Consider the following 13,044-nt stretch of genomic DNA (forward strand, 5'->3'; position numbering starts at 1 on the left):
TCCGAACTCGGCCAAGATCTGCTCCAAGCTTATCTCGATCGAGTCGGTTTCAAACCACTCGGACGAGATACAATCTACTTCAACTTCACCAGATCAAGATGATGGGGCTTACTCGCCAATCCTGATGAAACTCCCCGACGATTTGGCTGCCGTCTTCACTACAAGGGCGTCTTCTCCCCGTAGGCCTAGGCGGAAGTCGACCTCAACACCGATCTCGCCTAGCTTCAGGGAAGTCGGCGTCATACTCCAGCCACTTGGCACGATTTCGATGGACCAACTCGAAGGCTACCTCAGCTCCCCCGGCGTCGACTCACGACCAACAGAGATCGTGGAATACGACGAATTCGGCTACTGCTACGACGACCGCGACCTCGATGACTTCGACGAGAGCTTTGAAGACAACTACACCCCTCTCTACGTCGGCGTCTTCATGGCCAACAACGAGACGGAAGAACAACGCCAAGCCCGAGAAGCAGAAGCACAACGTGTACAGCAGGAAGCCGAGCGACGCCGACTGGAAGAGGAACACCAAGCGCAAGAACAAGAACGGCTATGGCGAGAGCAACAAGAGCGCGAACGGGCTGCAAAGGAGGCCGTAGACTAACGACAACGAGCCTTGGACGCAGGGCGACGAGCGCGGGATCTTATCGGGCAACAAGACGTTGAGGGGACAGCGGTCTTTCGCACCCCCCAACAGAACGCTGTCGCCGCAATCACCCTTCTCGACACCCTCCTCAAAGAAGACGCACTCAATCAAGCCGATCACGTCGTCAACATCTTGAACCAGACCAAGACCATGATCGCCGCTTCAGTTCCAGTTAACTCCGGCAGCGTTCGCACGCCGACTGGTAGCCAGGTTCCCCATCTCCGATCTCATGATTATCATCCGCCAAGCCTCAGCATCGTCGGCGTAGGATCCAGTCGCAGGAGCAGGGGCCACGACGAACGATCTATTCACTCGCCTCCCGAACGTCACAGGGAGCGCCGAGTCGAACGACCTCGCTCTCCACCTCGCCAGCGTCCCGTCGATCTTCGCGACACGATCAACCAGCGCCGTGCAGCACGAGGTCACCGCCATTCACCAGATCGCTATGACGACGACGTGGATGGAGTAGCTGCCTTCACTAATGACCTACGTCAAGTGGATTGGCCAGCCGGCTTCAAGCCGACTGGAATCGAGAAGTATGACGGCACCACTAATCCGGAGTCTTGGCTCACCGTCTACGGACTCGCAATCCGCACAGCAGGAGGAGACAGCAAGGCCATGGCAAACTATCTACCTGTGGCCCTAGCGGATTCCGCCCGATCCTGGCTCCATGGACTACCCCGTGGCACGATCGGATCATGGGCGGAACTTCGTGATCACTTCATCGCCAACTTCCAGGGCACCTTTGAACGCCCCGGCACACAGTTTGATCTTTACAACGTCGTTCAGAAGTCTGAAGAATCCCTTCGAGATTACATCCGACGCTTCTCCGAGCAACGCAACAAGATCTCCGACATCACCGACGACGTCATCATCGCTGCCTTTACTAAAGGCATTCGCCACGAGGACCTAGTCGGCAAGTTCGGACGCAAACCTCCCAAGATGGTTAAGCAGATGTTTGAAAAAGCCAACGAATATGCCAAAGCCGAAGATGCTATTATCGCCTCCAAGCAGTCGGGCACCACTTGGAAACCGAAGAAAGACACGCCGGCCGCAGGAGAGAGGGCAAGTAACAATCACAAGGATCGCAAGCGTAAGCCCGAAGAACTTGTGGCGACAACTACTCCATCTTCCCGACAGCGTTCCCGTGTCAACACCTTCGACAAGATAATGAACTCCCAATGTCCGCATCATCCCAACTCCAACCATGTTGCCAAAGATTGCTTCGTCTACAAGCAATTTGTGGAACAATATGCCAAGAACACACGTAAGCCTTCAGACGGAGATCAAGGCACATCAAAGAAGAAAGATGACGAAGACGATGCCCCGACTGGTTTTCAGGACTCCCGTAAAGAGCTTAATCACATCTTCGGCGGACCCCTGGCTTACGAATCTAAGAGAAAACAGAAGCTAACCGAATGGGAGATCAATGCAGTTCAGCCCAACACACCCCAATACCTTCGGTGGTCAGAGATAGCAATTAAGTTCGACCGCTCGGATCATCCCGACCGAGTGGTCCACCCGGGGAGGTACCCCTGGTACTAGACCCAGTGGTTCGTAACGTCAAGCTCCGAAGAACCCTCATCGATGGTGGCAATGCACTCAACATCCTTTTCGCCAAAACCCTGGACAATATACAGATTCCTCGCACAGAATTACAGCCGAGTAATGCACCCTTCCACGGAGTCATCCCAGGGCTATCAGCAACGCCACTCGGCCAGATCACTCTTCCAGTAACTTTTGGAACTCGGGAGAACTTCCGCACAGAGAACATCTGCTTTGAAGTTGCCGATTTTGAGACAGCATATCACGCCATACTCGGACGCCCGGCGTTAGCCAAGTTCATGGCCGTTCCACACTACACCTACATGATGATGAAGATGCCTGGTCCTCGAGAAGTCATATCCCTACGGAGCGACATCAAGCAAGCCGTCACATGCGATAAAAAAAGTTGCGAGATAGCCCAGACCCGCGAGATCACACTCGCCCGAGAAGAGATCCGACTGGCTGCGACCATGGCAAGCAAAGGAGAAGTGCCCGCAACCAAGATGCCCAAAAGCGGAGAAAGCGATGCCAAGACCAAAAAGATTCCTTTAGATCCCTCCGATCCTAGTAAGACTGCTGTAATAGGCGCCGAGTTAGATTGTAAATAGGAAAGCGCGCTCATCACCTTTCTTCAAAATAATAAAGATATCTTTGCGCGGAAACCATCCGATATGCCTGGTATTCTTAGAGAGGTGATTGAGCACTCTTTACATGTTAAGGAAGACGCCAAACCCATCAAGCAATGACTCCGCCGTTTTGCACAGGACAGGAAGGATGCGATCAAGGAGGAATTAACCAAGCTGTTAGCGGCGGGCTTCATTAAAGAAGTCCTTCATCCCGACTGGCTGGCTAACCCAGTCCTGGTTCGGAAAAAGACGGGGCAATAGTGCATGTGTGTTGATTATACCGACCTCAACAAGTCTTGTCCCAAAGATCCTTTTGGGTTACCTCGCATTGACCAGGTAGTTGACTCAACGGCCGGCTGCGAGCTACTCAGTTTTTTGGATTGCTACTCGGGATATCATCAAATCCGACTAAAAGAATCTGACTGCTTGAAGACCTCATTAATCACGCCTTTTGGGGCCTACTGCTACATCACCATGCCCTTTGGATTGAAGAACGCGGGAGCAACCTACCAACGCATGATTCAGAGGTGCTTTTCAACTCAGATCGGCCGCAATGTTGAAGCTTATGTTGATTATGTAGTCGTCAAGACCAAGCAGAAGGATGATTTGATTACGGATCTCGATGAAACTTTCGCGAGCATCCGTGCTTTCAGGATGAAATTAAACCCTGAAAAATGCGTCTTCGGAGTACCGTCAGGGAAGCTGCTTGGATTTATGGTGTCTCACAGAGGCATACAAGCCAACCCGAAGAAAGTTAATGCCATCCTCAACATGAAACCGCCGAGCTCTCAGAAAGATGTCCAGAAGCTGACTGGTTGCATGGCGGCGCTCAGCCGGTTTGTCTCACGACTCGGCGAGCGGGGGTGCCCTTCTTTAAACTGTTAAAGAAAACAGACAATTTCCAATGGGGACCCGAAGCACAGAAAGCCTTCGAAGATTTCAAGAAACTTCTCACTACTCCGCCAGTTTTGGCCTCGCCACACCCACAGGAGCCGTTGTTACTTTACGTTTCGGCCACCCCTCAGGTCGTGAGTGCGGTCCTGGTTGTCGAGCGAGAAGAAGAAGACCATGTTCAGAAAGTCCAGCGACCGATTTACTTCGTTAGTGAAGTTTTGGCTGACTCCAAGACAAGATATCCTCAAGTTTAGAAGCTGTTGTACGGTGTCTTGATCACTGTCAGGAAATTGTCCCATTACTTCCAAGGTCACTCGGTCACGGTGGTTACATCGTTTTCACTCGGGGATATACTTCACAACCGCGAGGCAAACGGACGAATCGCAAAGTGGGCCTTAGAACTGATGTCCTTTGACATATCCTTCAAGCCACGAACCGCGATCAAGTCCCAAGCTTTAGCCGACTTTGTCGCCGAGTGGACCGAGTGCCAAGAAGACACGCCCGAGGAAAAAATGGAGTATTGGACTATGCACTTTGACGGGTCGAAGAGACTTTCAGGCACTGGAGCTGGAGTTGTTTTAATTTCCCCAACTGGAGAAAGATTGAGTTATGTGCTGTGGATACATTTTTCCGCATCGCACAATGTGGCAGAATACGAGGCGCTCCTTCACAGACTACGAATCGCAATTTCTTTGGGCATCCGGCGACTGATTGTTCGTGGAGATTCTCAGTTGGTTGTTAACCAAGTCATGAAAAAGTGGTCCTGCCTTGATGATAACATGACCGCTTATCGACAGGAAGTACGCAAGTTGGAGGACAAATTCGATGGACTTGAACTCGCCCATGTTCTCCGACACAACAATGAGGCAGCCGACAGATTGGCTAATTTCGGTTCAAAGCGAGAAACGGCTCCTTCTGACGTATTCGTTGAACATATTTATGAGCCGACTGTACCAAGGAAAGAAATAATCAAGGCTACGGACACCCAAGATGTAAGCATGATTGAAGCCGACTAGAGAGAACCTCTCATAAGATTTTTAACCAAACAAGAACTCCCTCCAGATAAAGATGAAGCCGAGCGGATTTCCAGGCGCAGTCGCCTTTACATTATTCATGAAGCTGAACTGTACAAGAAAAGTCCATCAGGAATACTGCAGCGCTGTGTGTCTTTGGAGGAAGGGAGACAATTGTTGAAGGATATACATTCTGGTATTTGTGGTAATCATGCTGCCGCACGAACCATTGTCGGCAAAGCCTACCGGCAAGGTTTTTTCTGGCCTACAGCTGTGTCTGATGCTGACAAAATTGTGCGTACGTGCGAAGGTTGTCAATTTTTTGCCAGACAAATTCATCTGCCAGCCCAAGAGTTGCAAACCATCCCGTTGTCCTGGCTGTTTGCGGTCTAGGGGCTTGACATGGTCGGCCCGTTTAAAAGGGCAGTCGGCGGCTACATGCATCTCTTTGTGGCTATCGACAAATTCTCCAAGTGGATTGAAGTTAAACCGGTCATCACGATCACAGCAGATAAAGCTAGAGATTTTTTCATCAACATTGTGCATCGGTTTGGGGTACCTAATCGGATCATCACTGATAATGGCACTCAATTCACCGGAGGAGTGTTTAAAGATTTTTGTGAAGATTTTGGCATCAAAATTTGTTATGCCTCCGTAGCGCACCCTATGAGTAATGGACAGGTTGAACGAGCCAATGGCATGCTACTCCAAGGAATAAAGGCACGAGTTTTTGACCGATTAAATCCCTATGCCGGCAAATGGGTGGAACAGTGCCATCCGTACTTTGGTCCCTGCGCACCACTCCCAGTCGGGCTACAGGCCAGTCGCCGTTCTTCCTGGTTTATGGAGCAGAAGCAATGTTGCCTAGCGAGGTAGAATTTGAATCTTTGCGTTTCCGCAACTTTCGTGAGGAGCGCTATGAAGAAGACCGAGTAGATGATCTACACCGACTAGAAGAGGCCCGTGAAGCAGCCCTAATTCAGTCGGCCTGATATTTGCAAGGGTTGCGTCGGTATCATAACCGTAACGTCCGATCACGAGCTTTCTTAATCGGCGACATGGTTTTGAGGAAAATTCAAACTACACGGGATCGGCACAAGTTATCTCTCTTATGGGAAGGGCCATTTATAATCTCTGAAGTCACTCGGCCAGGTTCTTATCGACTAAAGCGTGAAGACGGTACACTTATCGACAATTCTTGGAATATCAAACATCTTCGTCGTTTTTATGCTTAGGCATTACTTCTGTATTTTCCTCTTTGACTGCTAACATCAAGCCTTTTCTTGAGTTATCAGTCGAGGGCTACTATAATAACGGAGTGTGATCTTTATCAATTCAATTCGCTTACTTGATTTGTCATTGCTCTGTTTGATTTTTTGGCTTAGTCAATGAGGACTGAAAGTTTTTAAACAACTTTCGCGAGTTTTAGGCTCAACAAGGTTTGACAAAAACTTTTAAGAAATCAGGAGCTAAGTTTGAAATATCATGCACAGCATAAATTCAGCAATATTGTACGAATTGTACCTCCATCATCATCATCGTCGTCATCATCATCGGAATCACTATTACAATATAACATCAATCAGTATCAGTTTTTTCATCATCAGAATTGTCAGATCCAGCCGGCTGGAGGTCGTTGTCCTGGAATCTCTCAACTATGTCACCAGCTATCTTGTCGGTGGCTTTCTGCGCGTTATTGATGAGGTCGAGGGCTGTTTCTTCACTTGTCCATCTGCAAACCCGTCAACGGCGTCGATATCGATTTTGGGGTATAAAGATTTGGTCATAGCTAATGCCATGCTTGCTCCCATACTTCCAGCCTCCCTGATATTATTGAAATAAGTATCCGGAGCGACTCTCAGCTTGTCGAAGATCTCGGAAGCATCAAGTGTGCTCGGACCGGCGTTATTGAAGAACATGGCTTGGATGAGTGGGGTAGCGGCATTACCGACTTTATCCCTGGCCCTTTCAAGCCTATTGATCTTGTTGACTAAGACATCAAACTGTGCCTGGGACTTGATTTTGCGATCTGCACGAATAGATTCGTATCAACAAGTGCCTATAAGAACATGGAGAATCAGTTATCTTTACCTTCAACATCTTTTAAGGCCAAGTCCCTCTGCTTTACTAGTTCGGCCTTGTCCTTCTCCAGAGCCTCGACCTGCTTCTCTAGGTTGAAAATCTTGGTGGCTTGCACTGTGATGCTTTTTGATTAATCGATATGACAAAAATGGCAGCACAAGTAAGTCAGGCAGAGATTGTGTTTACTTTTCGATGAGCTGAGTAGTTCGAAGTTGGATTCTTAGAGCTCAGCAACTCGATCTCTCAGATCATGCTCAGTTTTCCTGGCAAGTTCCTTAACTTCGTGCAGCTGGTTTCTGGTGGCCTCAAGAGTTCCAAGATGAGGAACTAACTTTTCAAGAGTTACGGTCTTCGCCTCGTTCCTAAGATGGATTCTCTGCAATACAAATTTATCAGCATTTAAGTAAAATGAAGAACATGATAGTTGGAGCTGGGCATAGGGAAACTTACGTTTACAATGCCAGTGGCCTGGCTGAGTGCCTTTTTCAGCAAGCATACTTCCTCATCTTCCTTTTGCTTGTTTATCACTATACCCTGAGGTTGCATGTCGTCGTCCCACCACTTGACTAAAATGGGTAGGCGAGAATCCTCAGCCGGCTGTATCCGCAGGACTTCTTCTTCATCGCCGATCATTGGGCCTTAGGCATTTATGAATAAAGATGAAGCAATTGAAGAAAGTCTGTCAGATCAAACCGAGCTAGGAGGATGTGTTTACCTGTGATTATTTCCGGTCGGGGACGGATAGGTCCTTGCACTTTAGCAGGAGAGTTGAACCCCGGATCGACGCTGGCATCTTTTTTAGGAGGACTGTCAGCTTGAGCTTCTACTTCAGGGATATCTTTATTTGGTTCTGTACCCGACTGGTTTCCAGTCGGGGGCTCCTGGCTAGCACTCACTTCAGCTTCGGCCGACTGGTTTCCAGTCGGGGGCTCGTTGCTAGGTTCTACATTGTCGGTTGCCGGTTGTTCGTCACTCGGATGATCCTCTGCAGTTGGCCCAGTTTCTTTTGAAGGGTTTGCCTCCATGTCAGTCGGCTCGGGGTCTTTTCCAGAAGGATCTATGTCAGACGGCTTCCTACGAATTTGAGTTATGCTATTAGTACCATTTCAACAGTGGGTAAGCGTCGATGCAAGGAAGACTGTCAAATGATATGTACCTGGAAGATTTTCTAATTTTCGGCATGGGACGACTGGATGTTTTCTTCTTTGGAGTCGCCTGTCGCGATTGTTTTCCGGTTGTTCTATCGCCACCAGTTTTGTCAGCGTCATCGCCTTCATCATCACTCAGGGCTAGTTTCCTCTTGCGAAAGTCCGACTGACCGATAGGTCTTGAAGTGTCCGATTGATCAGCAGACCGAATTTTCGGTCCTCTGCTGACTTGGCTAGTTTTACCACGAGGTGAGCGGTGTTGAGCAATCGGGGGGTCAGATCTCATCAGAGCGAATTCCTGCATTTCAAGTTTTCTGTCAGTTTGGCAGAAGATAAAGGCATTCTTTATAGAAGGGTTGAGATGATCGATACTTACCGGTGGAGGAGGGTTGAAGGCGTTATACGGAACCACTGGCAGCAAGTGCGAATAGCTGACTACAATTGCATTTGAGAAAATTTTGTACATTCTCTCCTTCATGACCTTGAAATCAAGAAATTCAGGATCTTCACGGTTGGGGTCATACTTGCCGTCAAATTCAAAGGCCGTGCGAGATCTTTCTTTGATTGGGGCCAGCCGGCTCTTGATGAAATGTCGGGTGATCTGTTCTCCTTGCAGACCTTGTTATTTCAGCTTTATCATGCGGTCCATTAGTTCTACTGCCTGAGCGGCTTCATTCCCCATAGGCAGTGAGTTCCAGGTGTCCTGATAAACTGGAGGGAGGCAGCAGTACTCGGGGAGTGCGGGCTCACGATTCTAAACATAGAACCAGTTTGCATGCCAGCCTTTGTTTGAGGTTTTGAAAGGCATGGAGAAATATTTTTGGCTTAAGGTTCCCCTAAGTTGGAAACCAGCTCCTCCAACAATGCACGGTTTGCTCTTGTTTGGCTGGGGCTTGAGGAAGAAGATGCGGCGGAACAAGGCGAAATGAGGCCTAATGCCCAGAAAAGCTTCGCAGGCATGAATAAAATTGGCAATATGCACTATGGAGTTTGGATTCAAGTAATGCAAGCTAATCCCGTAGAAGTTCAGAATTCCCCGGAAGAATCTTGAGGTTGGAAGGGAGAAACCACCATAGAAGAAATGAGCAAACACCACGATCTCGTGTGTATCGGGGGTCGGGAATGCTTCACCAAATGCCGGTCACCACCCGATGATTTCCTTCGCCGGAAGAACGCCGTGCGCCACCATCTCTTTCAGATTCTCTTCCGTTACATCGGAGGGAGCCCATTGACTCTCGAAACTTTCTCTCTCTTCCGCCATGGATGCAAGTTGAATGGATTGATTTGGTCCAAGATATGGCTGGAGGGGAGTGAGGAATTGGTGCGGTGGACACGTGGAGAGATTTCGTGGGATTTTTGAGAATGGATTGGGGCGGATTGATGAACCCTAGCTTCGTCGGCGCGGTTCTGTACTGTAGCACGGAGTGGGGAAATGGCGAGAGTCTCGGCGGGGAAGACGAAACGACGTTTGGACTTCGGTGTTTTTAGGGTATCGGGAGTACTAATGGGCCTGGGCCTGTACAGTACTTCAGCCCAATATTACAACTAGCGTGGCCTATTGTGATCCTTAGGGACTTAGGCGCTTTTTGCTTTAGCAATTTGTGCTCACAATGATGTGACCCGATGCTGCTAAAATCCTTTTTAATGCGATTAGATAATTCTTTGGAATTACTACGATGCAAATAAAAGGTACCCAACAGAAAAGTGTTATACTATTTTTGTAAGCTTTTTTAGGCTACAAAAGCTGTTGGGTTAATTTGAGATGACTGGTTTATTAGTAGTCATTCTCTTAGCATGTTATATGCTTATTTTGATTATGGTAAGGGTTATAGCTTAGGCTATTAAACTTCTTAATTACCATGATCTTTATCATATTTGGTGGATCATTTTACGAGTTTCCTACTCGGATTTCTATCAAACATGTCTATTTTTTGACCTTTTGAGTGTTTACCACTCGGCCCTTTTTATATTTTTTATCCTTGATATGTTTAAGTTGAGAAGCAGTCGGCTGGGTATTTTATTGAGTACCATGCATGCTTCGTTATAAAATCACTCGATTCTTGACTATATGTTTAGTTTTTCAACTAATCACATAGTCGGGGGTTACACCTAATTAGGTGCATCTACTCGATGCACCATGTTTTATTTTCGCCCTTCACAGTCTTTTAGCACTCGGCAAGCTGGAGCAAGTTGAATTGAAGCACTCGGATTATTGTTTTTTGTTTCGAGAAGGCTATTTTGGTCAACTGCGAAGGTCTCTGGGGCTACTGTGGAGATTATGGATACCCCATATCAACACGACAGTTATAATTTAGTCGGATATACAGTATCAAATATAGATAGAATATCTTTATGAGGACTCGGGTTAATTTCTAACTTGTATGTCAAGGAAATACCCGAGATCTTAGTCGGTTATGATTGTATTTATCTGTAATCATATATTCCGTTAAGGATATGGATTGTATTTTGTAATACGGATCCCTTCCCCTATATAAGGAGGGGTCCGGGTTCCTCTCGGGACGATTCTTTTTCTCCCAATCATACAATCAATAATACACTCGGCGGAATCATCCCCGGACAGGAGTAGGGTATAACTTCTTGAATAAGAAGGCCTGAACCTACATAAAATTCTTTGTCTTCAAGCCCATCCACTTTCCTAACTTGATAGCCACCCCCTTTATTATTGCCGAAATCTTGTTTCGATAGCCGGCGACCTCACCGGGGCGCTGCCTGCCCCGATCGCGCCAAACTTGTTCGAGGTCTCGCATTTTTTTATGCGGCGGCGGCTGCGGGCTGCGTCCGCTCTGCCCAGCGGCGTACCGACAGCCTCGTCACGGCCCTGTGTGCCCCGCGTGCGTGCGCTCGCGCGCGCGGGCGTCGTCGGCGTCGTTGATGCATGGGCATGGGTTGATTGATTGATTGATTCCGTCTCCGACGCGAACGTGCGCCCATGATTGGGTTGGGTTGGGTCGGGGGTCGCTTGGCCGTACGCGCATGTTACTGCCGGGACACGTTGCATCGTCCGCCGCGCGTCATGGGGGAGGCGGGATCGCGTGATTGCATCACCTGCGTAACGCTCGCTGGATGGCAAACTGGAAGGAAGCTTCCTACGGCTAGGAGTAGTAGTACTAGCTTGTCGCGTTCGCGTGCGCTTCGCGAGGTAAACAAAAATGGCGCCGACCGGCCACGCGCGAGTAACGTACCACGGGTGCCGCCACGGTTAGTTGCGGTCCGGCCATGCATACGCGGCCTCGACTGATGTGGCTGGCCGGTGCACATGGGCTAATTGCCATCTAGACATCTAGTACTACTATCCTTTCGGGCAGAGTTGCATTTCATGCGTGTAAAAGTTCGTAGTATCTGGCGGCAATCCGCGGACGGAGGCGCATCGTGCGCCTGGTGCCTGCGCCCACCGCGACAGCCGATCCCTCTTCTGTCGCTTCCGATCCTTTTCACCTGGTCACTTGGTCACCCACTCGAATGGAGTAGGTTTCTGCCCAACCTATATCTTCACAAGTGGGAGAGGAAACGCGTTCCATTGAACATTTGGATGCGTGACCACGTCCGACGCTCACGAGAGCCGGCGGCTGTCAAACTGAAATAGTTTTCAGAATTTCCAAACGATGTTCAGGTGAACTAGTTTGTTTTTATAAATATACTACAAAATAAACTAAATAAATAAAATAGAAAACTATTAATTAGTTAATAATAAACTAATTTTATAAACAACCTTTTAAACTAATCTTTTTATTATAAATAATAATAATAATAATAATAATCTTTTTAAACTAATCTTTTTATTTTTAAATAATAGAAATTCGAAATTAAAAATAAGGAATATTAGAAATAGAGTATAGAGTCCATATAGAAATACAATTAGGAAATAATAGAAATTCGGAATTAAAAATAGGGAATATTAGAAGTAGAGTGTAGAGTCCATATAGGAATTTAAAACTAACTAAAATTCGGAATAAAAAGGAGCCTCCACGTTCGCTCTCATGATCTAGAAATTATCACATTAATTAGAGAAAAAAAAAAGCAGAGTCCATATAGAAATACAATTTAGAAATAGCTGAAATTCGGAATTAAAATATAAGGAGCATTAGAAGAGGAGACTAGACTCTATATAAAAATACAATTTAGAAATATTTAAAATTCAGAATTAAAAATAAGGAATATTAGAAGTAGAGTCCATATAGAAATACAATTAATAAAAAAATACAAATTTAAAAATTAAAGAATATTGAAAGATAAGTTTAGAGTCCACATAGAAATACAATTAGAAATAATAAAAATTCAGAAATAAAAATATATAATATTGAAACAAGAGCATAGAGTTTATATAGAAATACAATTTACAGAAAATTAACTAAAATTTGATATTAAAAATAATTAATAACTAACACGTATATAAAATACAATATGAATATTACACATTAGTATTTTTGTAAAGTTATTGCAAAATTTAGAATTATGTTGTCATTTTAATATATTTGAATAATATAATGAGAAAACATATATGCTATTATATGAGATAAAATAATACAATTAGGAAATAATAGAAATTCGGAATTAAAAATAAGGAATATTAGAAGTAGAGTATAGAGTCCATATAGAAATACAATTAAGAAAAAAATAGAACTTCCGAATTAAAAAATAAGAAATATTAGAAGCATAGTATATAGTCCATATAGGAATTTAAAACAAACTAAAATTTGGAATAGAAAAAGAAGCCTCCACGTTCGCTCTCATGGCCTAGAAAATTCTCACATTAATCGGAGAAAAAGAAAAAGAAGAGTCCATATAGAAATATAATTAGGAAATAGCTGAAATTCGGAATTAAAAATAAGGAATATTAGAAGAGGAGACTAGAGTCCATATAGAAATACAATTAGGAAATAGCTGAAATTCGGAATTAAAAAATAAGGAATATTAGAAGAGGTGACTAGAGTCCATATAGAAATACAATTAGGAAATAGCTGAAATTCGGAATTAAAAAATAAGGAATATTAGAAGAGGAGACTAGAGTCCATATAGAAATACAATTAGGAAATAACTTAAATTCGGAATTAAAAATAAGGAATAATAGA

At 45.8% G+C, this 13,044-nt stretch overlaps 1 protein-coding gene across 1 annotated transcript; it reads left to right on the forward strand.

The window, feature by feature from the left end:
- The first annotated feature begins 268 nt into the window (after positions 1-268).
- On the forward strand, positions 269-2,191 carry LOC136355644 (uncharacterized). The gene is made up of 2 exons (XM_066308472.1): positions 269-487; positions 1,385-2,191. Exons 1-2 carry the CDS (start codon positions 269-271, stop codon positions 2,189-2,191), a joined length of 1,026 nt encoding a protein of 341 aa, XP_066164569.1.
- The last annotated feature ends 10,853 nt before the right edge of the window (positions 2,192-13,044 follow it).

The sequence above is a fragment of the Oryza sativa genome, chromosome 3, assembly GCF_034140825.1.
Source record: "Oryza sativa Japonica Group chromosome 3, ASM3414082v1".
Lineage (NCBI taxonomy): Eukaryota > Viridiplantae > Streptophyta > Magnoliopsida > Poales > Poaceae > Oryza > Oryza sativa.